Source organism: Prionailurus viverrinus, chromosome C1 (genome assembly GCF_022837055.1).
Source record: "Prionailurus viverrinus isolate Anna chromosome C1, UM_Priviv_1.0, whole genome shotgun sequence".
NCBI classification, from domain to species: domain Eukaryota; kingdom Metazoa; phylum Chordata; class Mammalia; order Carnivora; family Felidae; genus Prionailurus; species Prionailurus viverrinus.
In genome coordinates this window covers 111,085,325-111,107,340 of record NC_062568.1, presented here as the reverse complement: position 1 = coordinate 111,107,340, position 22,016 = coordinate 111,085,325, and the positions used below count along the sequence as shown (strand labels likewise).

Here is a 22,016-nt window from a genome sequence, read left to right as displayed (position 1 = left end):
TGCTGTGTCCCCACGGGGGCTGTCCTGGCATTCCCTCTCCCATGTCCTCACGGCCACGGGAATTAGGCCCCACGGCCCCCCTCAGCAGACCGGCATCATTTACACGTGTGGCCAAACACATGGCACTTTGGCACAAGGCACCCACTTTCGTGGCTTCTTTGACTTCCTTCCTTGCTTCCCCAGCTCCATGACCTCTTTCTCCCAAAGCATGGTCTTTTTTTTTCCTTAATTTTTCTTTTAAAGTCATTTATTTGCAGAGAGACAGAGACTGCACGAGTAGGGGAGGGGCAGTAAGAGAGGGAGAGGGTGGGAATCCCAGGCAGGCTCCAGGCTCTGAACTGTCAGCACAGAGCCAGATGCAGGGCTTGAACCCTCAAACTGTGGGCTTGTGACCTGCGCCAAAACCAAGAGTCAGACGCTTCACCGACTGAACCACCTAGACGCCCCATCAGGAACATCGTCTTAATGTCTCTTGCACATGGCTTCTCCCCTGGGGTGTTTCCGGGAACACGACCTAGAACGACACTTACCCCTCAGCTTCCCCATGTGAATAAGAAGTGTTAAAACTGAGGAGAAAGAGCACCCCGACAAAAACTCCACGACATCATGGGTCACCTCTGGGACTGCCACACGGCCTGCCTGGGGTCAGGTTTGTCCTCGGCCCCAGGTGAGCAGGCCTGTGCTAATGTGTGTGGGGTTTCCAGGACTCAGTGTCCACCCACACCTTGGGACCTCAGGAGAGCTGGCATCAAGTGGAGGACAGTCATGGCACTCTACAGGGACACTGGCCAAACACAGATGCAGAGGCCAGGTTTCCAACCTGCACAGACACGAGGTGTTCAGGCATCCACCTGTCTTCCCTTTCACTGCCGTTACCGTGTCTACATGCCCAGCTGGCTCATAAAAGGATCCACCGAAAGGAACTGAGTTGATTCTCAGGCCAGAGCACATACGCGAGCATTGACTGAATTAACTCTGGGCAGCTCTGTGAAGTCCCCGCGAGATCCAGGGGAACACGAGACAATCTGTGCCTCATACAAGTCCAGCGGAGAACGGGGATTCATGGGAGGGTGTCCGAAGGAAGACCAAAATCTTTAGGGCCGGTATCGTCATGGTGGCAGAGATGAGGACAAGAACCCCGTGGTCTGAAACAGAGTAGCTTCGCTAATAGTTCTAAATCACGCTGTCGTGAAAGAAACACTGACTGAGCTTTGAACTCACGTGAATGCCGTCACCCAATCCCTTGAGATTTTGATTTCAACATTCTGGGCTGGGGTGTGGGTAATGGGAGATGTTTTAAAGCTCTGCTGGTATGCACCTAGGAATCAGAAGGACTGTGGAGCTATAGGATGTTCATAAGCCAGATAGAAGGATCCCGTGTGTGTGTCACTCATTTTGTGGACAAGCTGAGAATCAGCCCCTGATGGAGTTGACATTCCTCCCTCAACAGAGCCCAGAGAAAGAAGAGGACAAAGACACATGAATGAATTCGATGAATACTCGCTCTTCTGGATCCAAGTGTCTCACAATTTTTATACTATAGGATGCAGTAAGAAAGAAATGTTGCCTAGAAACCCAGTGTAAGAACAACAATCCGTTCCCTGATTACCAGTAACGGAACTCAGGGCTCTTTTTCCTCCTCGTGCAATGAAAATCACGGTTGACTCTTCACTAAAATGCGTTTCCCAGCCTCCTGACAGGTGCACTGCAGATGGAAAGGAAATGTTTTAATCAAACTTTCTCCTTATATAAAACCTCAGTAAAGAAGCTTAGGTCTCCCTCTGCCCTTCGCAGGCCCTCGTTTACATTAGGGTCAACACCGAGAGACTCTCCTCAGGGACAGTTTGGGAAACGTGCGAGAAGAACCTAGACGAGTAAAAGGAAGGCTCTTCCGTTTTCTCTGCAGAGTTCCGAGTGTCTCCACTGAGAATATTCCTAGACGTTCCCTCAGGTGTATCCTGGCGTGAGGTGCCCTGCAGGGGCTGTTGGGGTCCCTGAGCAAAAGGGGGTGAGGCCCTGGGTACACTCCCCACTCTTTTCGTCATTCCTCTTGGAGTTTCTCCCTTTGGGGTTCTTTTCAGCCCCTTTGGGGCAGGATTTCTGTGCAAAGCCTTGTTTCCGTCCAGCCAAGCGGCCAACAGCGTCTACTGCCTGCCCACACCCCCAGATCGGAGGCTTTCGTCTCCCGACCCCCACAAGGATGGGAAGGGCCCGAAGCCTGGGTTTCAGTTCCAGGGTGTCAGGCACAGGTCACACAGCTACAGGTGGTCCTTATCAGCCCCTTGGCCCACGGTTCCTCATCTGCACACGGCAGGACTGAACTGGGACATCGTCTGAGGCCCCTGTTGCATCTCACGTCCTGGGGCTCGTTCCATAGCCTGGCCTCCCCCTTCAGAAGACCAGGGCAGGGTGAGAAGGGGTGTGTTTGTCTGCAGAGGGCCCCCTCCTGCCTTCGGCAGTCTGTTTCTGAACGTGTGTGTCAGGGGCTAAGCACATGCCTCCGTGGGACACATGAGAAAGCCATCACTTTGCTTCTGAGGAAGGGGGTTCCAGGGTGAGGTGGCTGCTGAGGGAGGGATGGTCGGGACCTGGCAACAGCTGAGGGCAGCCTTGAGCTGGGATGCCACCAGGCGCCTGCTGCGTGGAGCACAGGGGTCCCTGCATCCTACAGTGTAGGCTGGATGCAATTGAGGGGGATATTGCTTCAGGCTTGTGGCTCTCACTCTCCCCTTCAGCCTGCCTGCAGACCCCCCTTCAGCTCCTTCTCTGCACGGGGGCTCAGCTCGCCCCTGGCCTCTGTCACCACGGAGCCATCCCTCCAGGCTCAGCCGTCAGCAGGACCTGAACAAGACTCACATTTGATTCCTCTGTCTCTCTCTCTCACTCTCTGTCTCAGATACCAAGGACTTCAGGAACTAAGAAAAGATACTCCTCATTTAAACGAAACCCCATCATAAAACCCCATCATTCTCCACTTGCTGAAAAGAACTCTAAAGCAGCAAATCAAGCTAAAGCCCAAACAGAACATGCGAGGGATCCTTTGCTGAGAATCGACATCTCGATCACAAGCCACTCTCTGGGATTTTTACTCCAAAAGTCTGGTTTCATGAGAGGAATTCTCGCTCTTCTGACTCCAGTCGTGATAAGTCGCCGAGGCAACCAATGCCCAGACCACACGCCCTTGTGAGACACCTTCAGTCTGGCCCCTCTCCATTCCATCCTGCGGATAAGCAGAGGCTGGAGCAACGTGGCAATAGACCCCATGTCAAACTGGACATTCTGGGCCACCAGCTGGGCTGTGCCAGGAGCAGACAGCATTAAGTACGCAGCGTTCTTGCTGAAGAGGCTTAGCCTGAATCTGAGCATGAGGTAGGGATCAGAAAACTGCAGAATTTTGACCATGGAACAAGACATCGGGCCTGTCTTTCTTCAAACAGCCAGTGTCCACAGCACAAATAAGACGACAAAAAGGAGAAGAGATACGTTGGGTTCCAAAGGACTCAGAAGATTGTGCTATCGTAATTTTGTAGTCCTTTCGAACCCCAAACATCTCCTCACCTTTCTGTGGCTGTCTCTGGTGGTGGTGACACTTCCTTGTCTGTAGGGGACAGGCCAGATGTCTGGCTTGATGGTCTACATCCTGAAGGTGTCTGATCACTTCCTCCTGATTAAATTCAGTCTAACCTTTTCCCGGGTCGTTCCCTCGTGAATGCAGTGTGTGTCCCAGCCCCGCCCACCCAGAGACCCAGAGCCTCCAGTCTGCCATCACCATCATTGTGAGAGCAGCACTGGTTGCCTTCTATGGGGGGCCTAGCAGATCGTTCATGGTCTTCTGTTTGGGTGTAACATCTGAGACTGTGTGAAGATGCTCTCTCTAAAGTCTGTCTCTACAATGTTACCATCTTTTAGTGATCCCTGCAGTGTGTCACAACCGTATCTGTTTGTATGTTGGAAAAACTCTAGTTGTATCATCCTTGTGTATGTGTATTTGCTGGCATTGTGCCGTGGAAAAGAACACTCCCTCCCCGTTCTCTATCATTAAAGTGTTTATTTTGACAATCACTGGGGACTGGTGAATTATGTTTCCTTCAGGGCTCCAATCCATCACCATCGTGATGTAAATGTTCTTGGTTCTCTTCTGGTATTTAGTGCTGAGTCTCTGTATCTTTTAGGCTATATTTCTTTCCCCTACGGGCAAGGGTATATATGTGTGTCTGGATGTGCATTAAAATATATTGCCTTGCTTTGTATGTTTGGTCGGGATGTAGACTGTAAATTGGTTTTCTCTCCAGGGGATATAAATTAGCTTCTTTTGGTGGCATCAGAGGTTTTGCTCTTTTTCTCGAAAATCTATTAGTTCTAGGGGTGCCTGGGTGGCTCAGTCTGTTAAGCGTCCACCTTTGGCTCAGTTAATGATCTTGCCATTTGTGATTCGAACCTCGATTCGAGGCGTCTACTGCCAGCACAGAGCCTACTTAGCACAAAGCCCACTTCATATCCTCTGTCCCCACCCCTCTGGCCTTCCCCCATGCACGTTCTCATTCTCCCTCAAAAATAAACATTAAAAAATAAACAAAATTTATATCCGTGAGGGTGGGTCTTACCATTATCTCTTCCCCTCTGTCTCTCCCAGGCATCTATGACTTCCTCTCTGCTCCTTTCTCAATATCTTTTATTCATTTCCATTCTGTTTGATGCTTTCATTTCTATACTCAGTGTTTCCTATGATTTGGGACAAATGTTGCCCTTATAACCCTTGTCAATCAGCCTCTTTATCAGAGAATTTCCTTTCTTCAGGGTTTTTCTGAAGAAAGGTTAATTTCTTGGTTTCTCACAGGTTAATTTCCTGATTTCTCATTTCTTATTTCTTGCCCATTTCTCTTTTAACTTGTGTTTTTTTTAAAGAAGAACTTTTTTTTTGTTGTTTTTAGATGTTTTACTTAATTTAGAGAGAGTACAGGTAGGAAGGGCCAGGGAGAAGAAGACAGAGGATCCAAAGCAGGCTCTGTGCTGACAGCTGCGAGCCCAATGTGGGGCTTGACCTCATGAACCATGATATCATGACCTCAGCCCAAGTCAGACACGCAAATGACTTAGCCAACCCAGGTGCCCCTTGAGTTGTGTGTTTCTTAAGTGATGGTTCATATTCTTCATATCTACAAATGCTTCGTTAGGTACATTAAATTCAGGCCAGAATGTCATTTTTTATAGTTTTCCTGGGTTTTGTGATGGCTGTAAGCTGAAATCTTTGACTGTTTCTGTTTCTGTTACCTTGGAATACATGTCTGCTATGCCACTTTCCCTTTCACATGTCTGGGCTTTCTGGAAGGAGCAACAAAGTTCCCTGTAGGAACGAGTGAGTGCTCTGAGTGGCTTAGTGGACACCAGTGTCTGGATCTCTCTCTTTGGTGCAGTCATTCTAACAGATGTAAAGGTCTGAAGGAGAGGCGGGGTGTGCCTTCTGCTCTTAGGATCCTGTCTTCTCCCAGTAGTACCTTTCACATCTACCAGTCGCTTCATTCTTTCTCTTCACCACAAGCCTCCACAGGATGCTACCTTCACCCAGGTCTGCCCCCTTGCAGTGGTGACTGCACCTCCCCCAGAACCCCTCCTCTGGCGCTCCACATCTTGCCACCTTCCTTCCGATCCCAGGAGCCCAAGCTGTCTTCAGCAGGCCTCAGGCACATTCTGAGCTATCCCCACTCTCTTTCTGCCATCATTCACCTGGGTTCCCTCCTGAAAAGCCCTCCCTGCTGTCCTCTCCTCTAAGTGCATGGGCTGTGCTGACCCTTCTGGGGCCTCTGGCTCCCACACCTGGCTCAATGCCAACCAGCTGGAGTCCACAGTATTCTCCGGCCCCTGGCTATTTAGGGGCCAGGTAATGAGTGGTGTTACTGACTCTCTAGGTTAATCCCTCAGCTTGGAAGTATGTGTTGAGAGATTCAGCTGTCCTTATCCTGGGAAGGCCTGTGTGATAAAGATCCTTCTTTCTCAGATGCATTTCCCAGTCTCATTGTTATTTTGAATGAAGGTCTAAGAATGTTCAAAATTATCACTCCTAATTTCCTCATGGCATTTTATTGCTCTTTTCTCAACTACCAGGCAGTATTAAATGTATGCTTACAATACTCACGCACTTGCAGGAGAAAAGGGAAAACATTTTATCAAACTTCTGAAGTATTGCCCAATATAATTAGTTTGGCAGGTGGGGAAAATCCCTGGATAAAAGATGAGTTTGGAATGTAGGTTGTGATTCAGCTGTTTCTCCAATGCTGGTCCCTGTGCAGGGAGGATGGGGCACGGCAGCACTCCTGCAGCTCCCCTGTGGAAATCACAGCCCACACACACTGTTCCCACGTTCCCACCAGAACCTGCACCCGGGACGGGCTGTGCATAATGGAGACGCTGCCTTCATTCATCTCCGCCCATCCTCATAGCCTCTCATGGCCCAGGCTTAATGCAAGCCCATGTCACACACATCACCCTCCTGAGACATCTCTTAACCTTTCCCATCCCTGCCCCCATGGGAACCCAGACCTGGCTGTCAGGGTCTCTGACACAGAGCTCTGCAGGGTTACCAGGGTGCCAGGCAGCCAAGTGAAGAGCCACCATGGGACCCCTAGTGAGAACAGAAATCGTCTGGGACCTCTCAGCCCTGATTGCTTTTCATGGAGTGTCTCCTGGAGACCTTGAGCTCCTGGAGGGGCTGGATGAGCCCTGGCTCTGCTCACACCACAAAGTGCACTGACAGGGTAGGAGCTGGCAGTCCTGCAGGGTCACAGGGGTCTTTGGGGCATCTCACAACTGTTCTCTTTACATTTATAACTGTTTCAAATAATTTGGTACAAAAGCAAAGAGGAAAGGGTGAGCACCATCCCCATTTAGTCCCTGACAGGACCGAGTGGAGAGCAGAGGACAGAGCCTGAGCTGATGAGGGTCTGATGTCCCACTGCGCACTGGCCAGGGGTCTTGGGAAAGTGGAGTGACCTTTCTGAGTCTCAGCACTCTCCGCTCTCACAGGACATGCACACCTGTGGGGAGTGTCCCTGTGAGGACTGAATGGGTTCCCACATACAGCTTGCTGGTAAGCCCCTTGTGTTCAATTTTGTTTTCTGCAAATAAGGTGGAGAAAGAGTTCCATTAAGCAGATTCCTCTCCACAAATGCTCACTCATGTAGCACAGGACAGAAATATAACCAGAGTAATAACAGGTAATTGTGAGAGAAATCATTCAGGGGGGATTCAGTAGAGCCCTGGAAAAAATCACTGGGATTGCTTTCTTGAGCAAATAAATGTCCCTGATATGACAGGCCATCATCACAATATCCTAAGACAGGTCTACACACCCAGAAAATGTATCCCTTTTCCCAGAGATCCTGGGGAAGGACCTGGCTGCTTCCTAGAGCATTGCTGCAATGTTCAGGCTTTTTGCATCTGAAATGCCGAAGGTTAATGGTTTTGAGGAATCAGCTGTTGAGATTAAACTGACGATTGGAATCTACACACCATCAAATCAAATAATCTTCAAAGCTGCAGAGAACCTGGGGCCGTTCATGGGGTCGGGAAGTTCCAGGGCCCTGCCTGGCTGCAGAGAAACATACAACGTATGATAGACGTAGTCCTGTCCTGGTTCTCAGCTGACTTGAGACAAGAAGAAAAGGAAGAGACAGACCAGGTAGAGACTGTGAACCTCGACTGTGACACTTCCTATGATATAGAAAAGGCTTCCAACAGCCTTGGGTGGCCATAGATATTCAGAAACATGGTTCAAGGATGGAAATCAGAGCCTGGCAAGAGAGATAAGAGATTAATCCAAAATTTGGAGGTCTGATAGCGACCCCCTGTGCCTGGGGTAGAGAGGTATAGGAGTCTGGCAGGACCACCTTCAGAGCAGCGATGGGTGGCGGCTCAGACATAAAAGTGCCATGGCTTAGACATGAATCGAACAAAGCTCACTGACTCATGGAATGTCTTATTTCAAACTCAATCCTAGAGCCTGGATGGAAACTGTCTGTGAGTACATGGTCCACTTCTGCGGGTTAAATCTCGTAGTCTACACAGGGTGTGTGCAAACAAAGATTATGCACCCTACCTGGGGAACTGGGTGGAGTTTCATCCCCTTTGGAATGGGAGCATTCACAGGCTACATCCAGAGCAGAGCCGAATTCCTGTTTATCCGATGGGAACGTGCCATCCCTGTAAGGCTGGTAGCAGTCACGCCCTTCTTGGCCAATGGAAGGTGTCAAAACACATTCATTCAGCGTGTCCTGGAGGACTTCCTTCTTTTCAGCTTCCGGAAGCTCCATGCTGTGCCAGGTGGGGCAAGAACGACAGAAGAGGAAACCAGGAGGATCAGACACCATGGTTGCTTCCTAGCTGGTGTTGATGGGAGGCAAGGGAGTGGTCGCAGAAAGCAAAGTAGCTGTCCCCTTGGAGGGAAAAATCTTTCCTCCTGTATGAGGAGTAGAGAGAGACAGAACAGCAGATACTCTGTGTACCGGCCTCAGAAGCAGGTGACGGAGGAGGAGACTAACCTCTCCCTGTGTGTTAAAGTCATGACTCCCAGGACACAGCATATAGTGGCTTCAACCCTTCTGCTTACATTGCATTGACTTTCACATGGAGTGTCCAAGTAAATAAAGTTCCTGAGGCCTTACGGACTCTTAGATATTCTGACTACAGGGACCATTTTCTCAATATATGATATAACATGAATTTATTCTTCAATTTCCACTCTTGCTATCAAAAAACCTGCCAGCATGATGATGCCAAACATACATAATGCTGATATGCATCTCACCTGGGTCTTGCCCACGCAGGAGAGAACACCTGATTACAAGAATCCCTGGGTTGGGTCAGTTCATGTGTGTCCACTGTCTGTAGGTTACTCAACAGGAGAGAAAGAAATAGAGACCTACACAACTACCACGTGAACATAGATGATATGTTTCAAAGGGATATTCTGCCATTGCTGAATGGATGGAATAGTTGTATGTAGTACTCTCTGTTTCTCCCTGGATCTAAGGTCTCCAGGTGCCACTAGAAAAATTCACAGCCCAGAAATCCTCAGAGTTACCTGGGGCATATTGGGGGTTGTCTATTTCCTTCCTCAAGACCATTTTGATTTTCTGCAAGTAAGTTCAGAGATAGCAGGTCACATATAGATGTTCTCATCTACAGATAACCAGGGCTACCTGGGAATAGTCATCTTTAGGCTCTCTTAGGGAAGGGTATGTATAACTTCCCTCTGGAGCCCCCAGTGTAATTGGCTTTGCCCTCAGGGGCACTGTAAATGCACTCATGGAGCTCACCTAATTCAGGTGCCAAGTTGTCTGGATAAGCAGATTTGTTATAGAAGAGAGAAATGAATGGGGTACATAGAGGAGCAAAACAGAGGTACTATTTTATTGTTTCTAAGAGTATAAAAGTCATTGTGTTCATCAACCATGAGGAATCAGAAAGCAAGGAATTTAGCCCCAGGCCCCTTCATTCTCCTCATAAACTAGGGCTTGCTTCATTCCCTCCTACTTTAGTTTTTGATCTACAATTTGAGGATAAAATTGCCTACTTCTACAATTGTAGGAACATGGGCAATATTTACATTATTTTTGATGAGAAGAAAGAATATTGAAATCTGGAAAGCATTTAACTTAGAGGAGATGGGTCATCACTGGTCATTATGGAGAGGATGACCCTGTAAGACTTAGGGAAGTTGCCTCTGTTTCTCCAGCTGGCCAAGACATAGTGGGTAGTAGCTACAGATACCAGCCGTTTCCTCTGGAAACCTTGGCAGTGTTGACTGCTTTGGACCAACATAGAACCCAGGTGTTTGTTGTATCCCAGGAGGCTGAAATCTGGCTGAGGCCCTGGGTCATTGGGCAGGACAGGTCACCCAGCTGTTGGAAAACACAGAGGGAGACCAGGACAATCACCGAGGTCATCGCCAGGCAGCTTTGGCCATTTCCCCCAAGGAACCCACCACCACTACACTTCTCATGACTTCCTGTTTCCAGACTGAGATCCCCAGGACAGTTGGGAGAATGTGTTATTCACCACTGTATTCGGGGTTCCTAGCACCGAGCCAAGCACTGAGGAGGCCCTCAGGGACTTCCTTACACTGATCAAATACAAGTTGCTGCCAATCTCTGACCATCTCAACTCCATTCCAGTCACAAATGTCCAGTCAGGGGTCCCCTGCTTTCTCCCAAGAGGTAGCAAATCCCCTCCCTCAGAGAGGAACCTGCCCTACCCTCTCCATGTCCCAGGACACTGCCCTGTGGTGAGCTCTGATGAAGACGGGGTTCTCCTCGGGGATTCCTCTCAATGGCTCACTCTGTCATTGGGAAGAGATGTCCTGGGCCTGCCCCCCACTCCAATCCTCTGCTCTGCCACAACACCCCAGTTTAGGAGAGCTACCACATTGTGTTTGCATTGTTCAACCAATAGTCAAGAAAATCACTGGTCAACAGATATTATGTGTAAAGCCTTCCACACTCCTGACCAGAAATTCAGAAGAATATTATTAGTATTAACGACTTCAGATGCAAGGGTCCCCTTCCCTGGCCCTCCTGGCCTTAGGGCAAAATGATTTGTGGTAAGAATGGACATCTCCAAATCTGATCCAAACGCCATTGATCCCTCCAAACCCACACTTCCTTGAAGGCCATCCACTGTCAGGGCAGCTCCAACGTCGAAGCTCGGGGACTGGGGCAGAGCCTCATGGTCACACCATCCTACCCTTAGCAACGGTGCTTCCCGGCAGTGCAAACCAACCCCCGTCCGTCCTGTGGGGCTCCCTGGCAGGTGCACCGTTCACTGTGGAGTGCGTTACACCCCCAGTCCTCACTGCTCGCCTCAGGCTGCTCCTTGCAGGGTTGGATGCTACTGTACGCATTCCTCAGTTTCTCCAGATTGTTCTGAGCTCAACTTGCCCATATTCTTATGTCCTTGGGCAACCACCATTCCACCATTACCTTGTCCTTCTCTGGGTTATTTTCGTGCTCCACACCTGCTGATTTTCTGTCTTCCATCGGCTCCCTCGGTCCTCTGTTTCCAGTGTGGGCTCAGCCAAGCTCCTGCAGGAGACAGACAAGGGACCAAGTCAGGTCTCAGCTGCAGTCCCCAGGACATGTTTAACAGGCACCTCAGTCCCTCGTGCTCTCAGAGAGACGGAGCAGCAAGGGACTTTGGAGAAGTTGAATGACAACCTTATCTTACAGACAAGGAAACTGAGGCCCAGAGAGATGAGGAGATTTTCCCAAACTCCCTCATCGCTTGATGGTAGCAGACACACCACACAGGCCTTGGCTATAAGCTTCCCTGTGGAGTCATACCTTCCAGGAACTCACATCTGAAATTCAGGGGACACTGAAATTAAAAGTTCAACTTAAAGGGGCACCTGGGTGGCCCAGGTGGTTAAGGGTCCAACTTCTGGTTTCAGCTCAGGTCATGATCTCATGGTTTGTGAGTCTTAGCCCCACATCTGGATCTGCGCTGACAGCTTGGAGCCTGCTTGGGATTCTCTCTCTCCCCATCTCTCTCTGCCCCTTCCCTGCTCATGCTCTCTCTCTCTCAAATTAATTAAATAAAAGTTTTAAAAAATGTTTTTAAAGCTCAACTTAAAAATAAATTAATTAGTAAATTTCAGAGGACTTTGGATCAAATGTAGATATTTCCACTGTTAAAAATACCAGAAGGGCCTTTCTGGGGACAAATCTTTTATCCCAGTTCTATAGTTCTGTTATTTATATTCACTTTAGTTTTTTTTTAAATGTTTGTTTATTCATTTTTGAGAGAGAGCACAAGTGAGGGAGGGGCAGAGAGAAAGAATGAGACAGAGAATTCCAAGAAGGGTTCAGGCTCTGAGCTGTGAGCACAGGGCCCGACATGGGAAGCCTGATGGGGGGAGCCAGACGCAGGGCTTGAACCCACCAGCCGTGAGATCATGACCTAAGTCAAAGTTGTATGCTCAAGTGACTGAGCCACCCAGACACCCCTATATTCTCTTTTAAATCACTGACTCATAGATTAGGATCACAGAACACAAAAAGTATTAAATAATACTTATCATAATCACAAATAAAATGTACTTATGTGATTATCTATAAAAAACTGGCTCCTGGGGTGCCTGGGTGGCTCAGTTAAGCCCCTGACTCTTGATTTAGGCTCAGGTCATGATCTCATTTTTCTTGAGACCAAGCCCCGAGCTAGGCTCTGTGCTGACAGTGAGGGGCCTGCTTGAGATTCTCTCTCTCTCTCTCTCTCTCTCTCTCTCTCTCTCATATGCACACTCATATGCATACATGTATGAGAGCTTTCTCTCTCTCTCTCTCAAACATTAAAAAGTATCCAGATATATATATCTAAATATAGATAGATAGATAGATCTGGCTCTTGTGCGGTTTTATTTTCCTGACAGCGGGCGCTCTGTCTGCCTTGTTCACCCCATCTCTGCAGCGCCTCCATTAAGAGCCTGCCAGGGAAAATGTTCAGTAAATACTTGTCAAGGTGATAAATAACATTTACCAGGAATAACTACCTTTTACCGATCTCTAGTTCCAAACACATTTCCAAAGAAACCCTGCCCCGGATCTGTGCCAAAGCAATAAAAGTACAGAATTAAAAAAACAGCCCAGGATTCCAAAACCAGCTTTACCACACGTCACATACACTTTGACGGATGATGTAATTATCTCTTTGAGCACCTTTTCCTCGTGTAAAATAGAGAACGTATACTGTAAATAGTTAGAAGGCAGCATGAACTACTGGGGTGTTGGATGTGAAATGTGACATCGTGCAGCAGACAGGGCTCCAGTCCCTGGGCACCAGCTGTGGGGCTGAAGATCACCTACATCAGAGTCACTGTGGTGCTTGTTCAAATCCCATGGGGATAAGAAGCTGCATCTCAGACAAAAATTCCAAGGAGATTCCCAGGTAAGGAAGAAGCCCATTAGTAAACAATGAGCATAGGATGCAGACCCTGAAAGCCCCAGTGCTCACCAGACTGACTCAGCTTTGAGCAGATCAAGTCCCTCATTCAAGATGGCTTTCAATGGGAAATGGGGACATTTCTGGGAAGTCGGTCCCGCTTCCGTGATCTGGGCTTTTAGCACCTCCACTGACCTATAGTTTCCTCCTCTGTTCCATTCGCTGGGGGATGTCAGCCCTCATGGGGGTCATTTCTTTATGAAGACCTCTGTCCTTTTATTCTCTTCCTGGAGGAGATGGCCGAGATCAGTTCTGGGACCCCACAGATCTAGCCTTCCTCCTAAGCCACCTGGGTAAGTGGAAACAATCATGACAGATGGAAATCAGATCAGGGAAGAGGACCCCAGAGGAGGGAGATGGTGAGGGAAGCCCCTCATGAGAGACAGAGCCAACATTTCGTCTACGAAATCACATCACAGCAAGCTGACGCTTGGATTTCAGACTTGGGAGATTCTGAGCACAGAACCCACACACATTATTCTAGACTTCGGAATCTACAGGACTGTGATATAACAAATGTATGTTGTTTTAAACCACTCTTTCTGTAATCTCACGTGCATCAATAACCAACTAATTCATACGTCTATCTCTATATCTCTATTTTCCTGATTTTTTTTAATTTTCAGAAACGTATGCTAATTCCTATAAGAGAAAAAAAATCAAAGAAGTGCAGTAAAAATCTTATGCTCACTTTCACATGACTCTTCCCAAGCCCTTTTAAAATAAAGGACACTGTGAAGGGCATTTCAGGTGCTGGAGAAATGTCTCTCCAATGTTACCAACCAAACTTCTTTACGAATAAAGATGGTACAATACTTAGCTTCAGGTAACATTATCTGTGATTTCAGCATTTATCACCATTTCCGCAGCACATAGTTTTTGTTGTTATTGTTGTTTTGTTTTGCTTTTTTAGTTCTTGTTCTCCTGATTTACCAGACAAGATTTTATAGCAAGTACCACTTACTTGCACAGGCAAACCATTTCCAAATTGTTCTTGTGTTTAGGTATAGGCATGGTGAGTAGGGATTAGGGACTGACTGCAAAGAGGCTGGAAGGGATTTGGGGAGGCAAAGAAATTGTTCTAAAACTGGACTCTAGTTCCAGACAACCTTATAAATATACTAAAATCATTGATTTGTACATTTACAATTTTGTAATATTGTGTAAGGGTTCTCCAGAAAAACACGACCAATAGAGATGTATTATGAGGAACTGGTTCGTGCAGTTAGGAAGGCTAAGAGCCCCCATGATCTGCCATTTGCAAGCTTGAGACCCAGAAAGCCAGTGGTGTACTTTCAGTCTGTCCAAAAGCCTGAGAACCAAGGGAGTCAATGGTATAGATCCCAATCTAGGGGCAGGAGAAAGTGATGTGCCAGCTCAAGCAGAAAGGCAAAATGGAAAAAGGATCAATCTTTCCACTTTTTGTTTTGTTCAGGTCCTCAAATAATTGGATGATGCCCACCCATATGATAGGAGGCAACACTGAGTCCATTGATTCAAATGCCAATCTCATCCCAAACACCCTCACAAACACACCCAGAAATAGTGTTTACTCAGCCAAGTTGACAAATAATATTAACCATCACATATATGTTATTTACTCAAAAAAAAAAATCAAACTAGGTTTCTACTCCAACATGAAAAGAGGTTGGAAGTCACCACTCTCATCCTTACAATAAAAAATGCGGATGAAACTGAAAATTAACAACTCTTCTTAGACCAGAGAAGTGAGGTCATAGGGTACGTCACCCCAAAAACTAGAGGGACAAGCTAATTCAGGAAATCACAGCTTATTGGAACAGCTTACTGGAGTCAGCAACTGATAGAAATCTTCAAGTTGCTGGAAGCTGAGTGTGGAATAGCTTGAGAGTTTAAAACTCCCGGGGCTCCACATTTTGTGAGGTTTTACCTCCATGAACCTGTGCAGGTTCTTGTGCTGAAGTAGAAAAATCCCCAAAGGATCGACACTACCAACTTCAAGTCTTGCTATAAATCTACAGTAATCAAAACAGTGTGGAATTGGTGAAAACGCAAACAGATCTATAGAACACAATCAGAAGTAGGTCTCCATAAATAGAGTCAACTGATCTTGGACAAAGGAGAAAAAGCAATTTGATGGAGAATGTATAGTGATAGCCTTTTCAATAAATGGTGCTGGAGAAACTGGACATCTACATGCTAGGGGGAAAAAAAGAATCTAGACAGAAACCTTACACTTTTCACAAAATAGATCATAGACCTAAATGTAAGGTGTAAAACTATAAAACTTCTAGAATACAGCATTGGAGAAAATCTAAGTGGCTTTAGGTTTGGTGATGACTTTTTAGCTGTAACACCAAAGGCTCAATCCATGAAACAAGAACTTGATTAAGTTGGATTTCAATAAAATCAAAATTTTCCACTCTATGAAAGACACCATCAAGCTAATTAAAGACAAGACATAGACTGTGATAAAATCTTTACAAAATGTGTATCTGATGGAGGACTGGTATCCAAAACATACAAAGAACCCTTAAAACTCAACATAAGAAAGCAAATGACTCAATTAAAAATGGGCAATGGATCTAAACAGATACCTCATCAGAAAAGATATACAGATGGCAAAGAAGCCTATGAAAGATTCTCAGAATCATCTGTCATTAGAGAATTTAAATTAAAACAACAATGAAGGACACCTGGGTGACTCAGTTGGTTAAGTGTCTGACTCTTGATTTTGGTACAGATCATGATCTCAGGGTTGATAGGATGGAGCCTCCTCAAAGGCCTCCTTGCTGACAGGTGGATTCTGCTTGGGATCCTCTCTCCCTCTCTCTGCCCCTCCCTCCACCCTCAAAATAAGTAAATTAATTAAAAAAAATAAAACAACAATGAGATACCACTACACACTTATTATAATATCTAAAATCCAGGGCACCTGGGTGGCTCAGTCGGTTAAGTGTCAGACTTTGGCTCAGGTAATCATCTCACAGTTCGTGGGTTCAAGCCCTGTGTTGGGCTCTGTGCTGACAGCTCAGAGCCTGGAGCCTGCTTCAAATTCTATGTCTCCCTCTCTCTCTGGCCCTCCCCCCACTTGCTCTCTCTCTCAAAAATAAATAAACATTTAAAAAATTCTTTAAAAAGGATATCTAAAATCCAAAACACTGATAATTACAAATCCTGGCAAGGATGTGGATGAATAGGAACTCTCATTCATTAGTGATGGGAATACAAAATTGTACAGCCACTTTAGAAGACACTTTGGCAGTTTCTTACAAAAAAAAAAACCATATTCTTACATTTGATCCAGAAATCATAGCCCTAAGTATTTACCCAAGTGAGATGAAAACTTACATTCAAGCAAAAACCTGCAGTTTATAGCAGCTTTATTCATAATTGTCAAAAAGTGGAAGTAACCAAGATGTCCTTTGCTAGGTGACTAGACAGTGGTACATTCATAAAATGGTATTTAGCAATAAAAAGAAAGGAGCCATCAAGCCATAAAAGACCTGTGCAAACCTTAATAATACATAGCGTTAAGTGAAAGAAGCCAGTCTGTAAAGTCAACATACTGTGTGAATCTAACTACAGGACATTCTGGAAAAGGCAAAACTGTAGCACCAATAAAAAGATCAGTGGTGCCATAGGTCTGTGAGGAGAGGAGGGACAAACAAATAAGAATAACCCTGGGATTTTTCAGATAGTGACACTATTCTGTATGACACTGTAGTGGTGAATTCACAACATGCATGTGTCAAAACCCACAGAACTGTATGACTCAAAGAATAGACTCTAATGTAAACTATGGGCTTCAATTAATAATGTGTCACTTGTAATATCACTTGTAACATCACTTGTGACAAATGTACCACAGTAATGGAAGAACGTAGAGAGGAAGTTTATGAGGGAGAACAGGGTGCATGTGAACTCATTTATTAATTTATCTGTAAATCTCAAATTGTTTTTTAAAAAATAACATCTATTATTATCTACTACCTACTAGATAATAGATAATAATATTAGATACTAATATTAGATAATAATAATGGATAATAATATAGAATCGATAATAGATAATATATATAATATATATAATAGTAGATAATAGATAATATTATCTAATAGATAATAGATAGATAATATTATCTATTATCTATCGATTATCTATACTTAATAACATTATTATCTATTGATAATAATAATAAAAAAGTAAGGATGTGACACCCTCAACCCAAAGCGTTTGTGGCATCCTGTGATGGTGCGGTTAATACTGAGCGATGAAGTGCACCAACCTAGAGACTGACCAGTGGGTGATTCTGATGCCTGTGCCTTCAGCCTCTAGGCCCAGCAGTCCCCCTGGAATCCAAATGTCCCGTCAGACAGGTCAAGGTGTCCTCTGGTCTTCAGATGGCGCAGAGGGACCAGAGGCATCTGGTAAGGATGGGGAGAAACCATCCCACAGGACAGAACCAAGTGAATTCAGGACGACTGAGACTCCACAGTTGCCCCACCTGCACCCCAAAGCAAAAAGGAGGGTAGGGGTGAATCAGAGCTGCTGAGTGAGGTCGCTGCCTGAAAGATAAAAGCAGCTCAAGGGCACCTGGGTGGCTCAGTCGGTTAAGCATCCGACTTCAGCTCAGGTCATGATCTCACAGTCTGTGAGATTGGGCTCTGTCGAGCTCTGTGCTGACAGCTCAGAGCCTGGAGCCTGTTTTGGATTCTGTGTCTCCCTCTCTCTCTGCCCCTCCCCTGTTCTGTCTCTCTCTGTCTCAAAAATAAATAAAAACATTTAAAATTAAAAAAAAAAAAACAGCTCGAGAAGCTCTGATAAGTTCTGACAACTGAAAGCCAGAGGAAAATAAGGGTCAGTGAAGACTAGAACTTCCCACGATGAGCTGGAACCACCAACCTTTCCACTGCCAGCCATACCCGCTCATTATACCACTGAGACCGGGTATTACAAAATCTCAGCGTTGCCATGGGTGAGAACTTGCTCCCCATCCCCTCCATCCTCTGCCAAAAACACACTCAAAGCCAGCTGGTGCTGGAGACGCTGAGTCTTAATATCGGGCGTATTTGGGCACTGACACTAGCAAGTGGCCACTAGATGCCGCATGCCAGGCCCTGGGTCCTCCCAGCCTGCCCCTTGCCTCCCCCACAAGAGGCCCCGCTCCACGTGACGACCACAGCTTCTTGGGCCAAAGTCATCCATTTGCCATTCTTCGCTGCACGCCACCCGTCGCGCTCACCGCGAGTCCCTCGGCCTGGACCCGGACTGTGGAAGGACAAGCCGGCCTGTGTCGCACAACGCGCTGCCGCCTCTCAGTGCCTCCGGACCAGACCTCCATCGGGCAGGACCTGGGGTCTGCCCACCATGCAGCCCCTTGCGCACTGCAGGGTCTGGTACCTAGTAGGCGCCCAATAAATGTTCGGTGAAGGATGTATTCCGCGGCAGGGTGCTGGGAGGGACCAAAAATGTCACTGTGGACTATGAGGTTTTAGTCCTAAAAGGGACCCCAGAATGGGAGGATGTGAAAGACTTTAAAAGTGATTGTTGTTTAAAACTTTTACACTGGTAGCTGAATCCTGCAAATGTCCTGATAGTGGAAATGTCTAGAAGGCACCACCTGTAATCGCACTGAGCCCTCCATCCGGGACCTTGCGGCGGCCTCGAGTCTGCGCCGACACCTGCGGGTTGGAAGGAGGGGTGAACCCGAAAAGTTGAAGAAGAGGAAGGTGAAGGCGGGACGACCAAGTGAGGGGAGGGAGAGACAGGGAGAGAGAGAGAGAGAGATGCAAATACAGCCACCGAGGAATGAGCCAGGGGAAAATGCTGTCACCTACTTACACCTGACCACACCACCGCAGGTCGTGGGTGGTGAACCTTGCTCATGGGGTGGTGTACAGGGGCCCTGGCAGCTTCCGTTTGAATCCGATTCATAATGGAGAGAGGACCCTGTCCTCGAATGAAGCCAGCAACGCCGTCTGATTTGACTCTTTGGACCCTGGAGCTCTCCCTGGGGCGAGGCTGCGCTGGGCGCACCACACACAGAAGATAAAGTGTTGCGCGGCGCTGGGACTCGGCCCGAAGCCTTCGTGCGGGCACTCGGCAGCGGCTCCACGACGGAGGCCAAGAGTGACCGGCTCCGGCTCTGCGGCTACCGACCCCTCCAGGAGAACAGGCGGGGACGGTTGCTTGGTAAGGGCTCGGTTCGAGTGGACCTTCTACGTCTAACTGAGAAGCTTGGATTCGTTTTCTTCCGACAAGAAATTGCAGCATCCTAGGTGATGCCAACCCCAGGTCCCCCTGAAGGGACCACAAGGAGGTGCCGTGGTCCTTTCACTTAAAACGGGTGGCAAAGAGGGTGCCTGGGCGGCTCAGTCGGTTAAGCGTCCGGCTTCGGCTGGGGCCATGATCTCACAGCTCCATGGGTCCGAGCCCCGCGTCCGGCTGAGCTACGGATTCTGTGTCTCCCTCTGCCTGCCCCTCCCTCGTGCTCTGTCTCTCAAAGATAAATAGACATTGATGGGAAAAGAAAAAAAAAAAACTTTTTTTAACGGCTGGCAAAGGACGAGGTCGCCCGGAGGTCTCCATTCCCTGGACATGGAAGATCAGAGGTAGCCTTACTTATTTTGGGTCGCCCCCGGCACCGAGTCGCCTTCGATCAGCCCGTCCTGCCCAGGCCCTGGAGGACCGGCTGTGGACCCTCACCATTCCGCTGGGACCACCTCACTCCGCCTCCCCAGCACAGACCCCCATAAAGTCCTGACCAGAGAGAACTGCCTTCCTCATCGTCCTCTCAGGCCGGGCAGCCCATTCCTACGTTGGCCTGGGCCGGGGTGGTTTGGGGAAGGGGGAGCGAAGAGAAGGAAACGGAGCAGTGGCCAAGGAGGAAGGAAAGGAGACTGAGAGAGCTGGAGAAAGGAGAGCTGAGAGAGCTGGTGAGGAAAGACAGCGAGAAAGACGGGAAGGAAATAGGATCCGGAGTGGAAGGGGAGGTGTTGGAACCCCAGGACGCCCCACGTCCGGTTCGAGGAGCACCGGGGTTCCCGGGCAGTGGGAAGAAGACAACGGCAAAGCAAAGGAAGGGAACACTTTTTTTCTGGCGGGAAACTGGTAATCCAGGCAGAGCAGGTGCACTCGGGGGAGGCCCCCAAAGCCCATCCCTCTCGCTGATTCCACCCCCTTCCCCCCCCTCCCCCCGCAAGGGACCCGATCTCGGTCCCCGACACGCTAGCCGACAGAGCGGCCGCAGAACGTGGCCCGGGGCGACCCCTGGCGGGCGGGGGAGCAGAGCTCGGACCCCCGAGGCGAGCAGAGCCCGGCAGGAGGCGCGGCCGGGAACGCCGGTCGGAGGAAGGGCCTCCGCACACCTCGGAGAGGCAGCCGGTCGCGTCCCCGGCGGTTCCATGGTGTAATGGTGAGCACTCTGGACTCTGAATCCAGCGATCCGAGTTCAAGTCTCGGTGGAACCTGTCCCTTTGGGCCGAGCCGCGGCCACCTTTTACTCTCCGCTCCAAGGCCCCGCGAGGAGGAGCACGAGCCTTCCCGCTCCCGCTGCCCTCGGGCCGGGGAGGGAAACTCCGGGGACCACGCGCGCCGCTGCCGCTCCCGCCGCCGCTTCCGGACTCGGGGACCAACGAGCCCGGTTCCCAGAGCGGCGCGCCCCGCACAAGCATTGCAGCCACGGCGAGGAGACCCGGCCAGCGCCGCCCCTCGTCGGGCTCACCCTCGGACCTCGGGGTGAAAGCCACCGGCCGCGGCCACTGAATCCTGCACCGCGAAGCACGTCGCGCGGCGCGTCCCGTACTGGCACCGATCGGCCTGCTCCCGTAGAGGGCAACTTACGTGCGAAACGGCGTGTCTTACCTCAGCCGGGCGGTGGTGACACTGAAGTTTCGGGTCGTGGGTTCTAGCAGAAGGTCGGGTGCCATTTCATTTCAGTTTCCGCGGCTCCTTTCCTACCACCTACCAGAAGAGTCCAGAGTCTGCTGAGGCCAGTGGGGGTCGCAGTTGTCCTGAAATACGTGCTTCAGTCCGTGGCCCTCGTGCGGAAAACCCTCAACTCTGCCCAAAAGGGAGATTCTGGCCGGGGATTCTTGGTCCCTGACCCGCCGCCTCCCACGGGGCTCCTGCGCGGGACAAAAGTGACAGGAGCCGGACCAGCTGCGAGTTCTGCCCCTCCGTCCTGCTGCGACTCTGCTCCACGGACTGAAGGCGCCTTAGGATGATACCGGATGGAAACACGTTCGTTCTCCTCTACTCGGTAGAAAAAATCTGGGATTTCTGAAGGACGTCATAGTTAGTGAAAGTGTAAGCCGCCAGATCTCTCTTAGTTTTGGGGATTCCACCGGTTTACAAAGGTACTTTGTAAAACAAAGTAAACAAAGGCACCGGTTTAAAATGCTACTGTTTTTCAAGGGCTCGCTTTGAGGGTCTGAAAGGCAAGGGGGTGAGGGCCCGAGGGCGGGTGGGGAGAAACGGGAAAGCGTAGACGAGAAAAGTAAGGAGGTAGGAAAGAGAAGGGGCGCCCTCCGAGGGCGAGTTCACGCACTGGTTCGGTTGCCCCTTCCGGCTCCCTCTACAGTGCTCCCACGTGTGGGGGAGAGAATTTCGGCTCTACCTGGAAAACCCGTACCTGCTTGGCTGGCGTTTGTCCTTGCAGTTTCTTTTCATTAATTGTGGGGGTCAGAGTAGGAGGGTAAATAGACCTGCAAGTTATTGGGAACCAAATCAGGACCTTGTTGGATTCCTTGGCATTACCTGGCAAGTAGACTTTCCCTCCCTTTTCTCGCCTTGCAAGAGGACTGCTGGCAATAGCGGGCCTAGAGAGGGTCATGGCACCCAAGACCATGAAGATTGCCAGGGAACAGTCCTTGCTGGACATGTGGTGGCTGAGCAGACTGTGCCCTTCCAGAACAGGGAGTCTGAGGGCCTGGCCAGGAGACTAGGCAAGGGGACCAGAGTCACGGTTACTCAATGGGCTTTCTCCATAGGATCGCAGACATTCCTTTTAGATCCCCTCCTCCTTTACTAGAGCGATTCTTTTAAT

General features: G+C 48.7%; 2 protein-coding genes and 1 non-coding gene across 13 annotated transcripts in view; 2 read left to right on the top strand and 1 right to left on the bottom strand.

The window, feature by feature from the left end:
- Positions 1–4,032, top strand: part of LOC125172599 (neuroblastoma breakpoint family member 6-like) — a 36,898-nt gene extending 32,866 nt beyond the window's left edge. For 9 of the 10 annotated variants that reach the window (XM_047870909.1, XM_047870911.1, XM_047870906.1 and 6 more), the window contains one exon: positions 2,897–4,031. The gene's annotated coding sequence lies outside the window, so the exon portion shown is untranslated. Of the gene's footprint in view, positions 1–2,896 lie in introns of all 10 variants that reach the window. The other variant, XM_047870902.1, reaches the window with a different exon arrangement.
- Positions 1,190–20,928, bottom strand: LOC125172602 (neuroblastoma breakpoint family member 11-like). 2 transcript variants are annotated; one of them, XM_047870922.1, is made up of 4 exons: positions 20,834–20,928; positions 10,974–11,075; positions 8,093–8,307; positions 1,190–1,705 (listed from the first exon to the last, which is right to left on the bottom strand). In XM_047870922.1, exons 1-4 carry the CDS (start codon positions 20,896–20,898, stop codon positions 1,533–1,535), a joined length of 555 nt encoding a protein of 184 aa, XP_047726878.1. In that variant the 5' UTR covers positions 20,899–20,928; the 3' UTR covers positions 1,190–1,532. The 2 variants fall into 2 exon arrangements, with proteins under 2 accessions (XP_047726878.1, XP_047726879.1); XM_047870923.1 differs by lacking the exon at positions 1,190–1,705 and adding an exon at positions 6,198–6,322.
- On the top strand, positions 20,368–20,439 carry TRNAQ-CUG (transfer RNA glutamine (anticodon CUG)). Its single transcript has one exon. It is a non-coding gene; the product is annotated as a tRNA-Gln (tRNA).
- Positions 20,929–22,016: the final 1,088 nt, after the last annotated feature.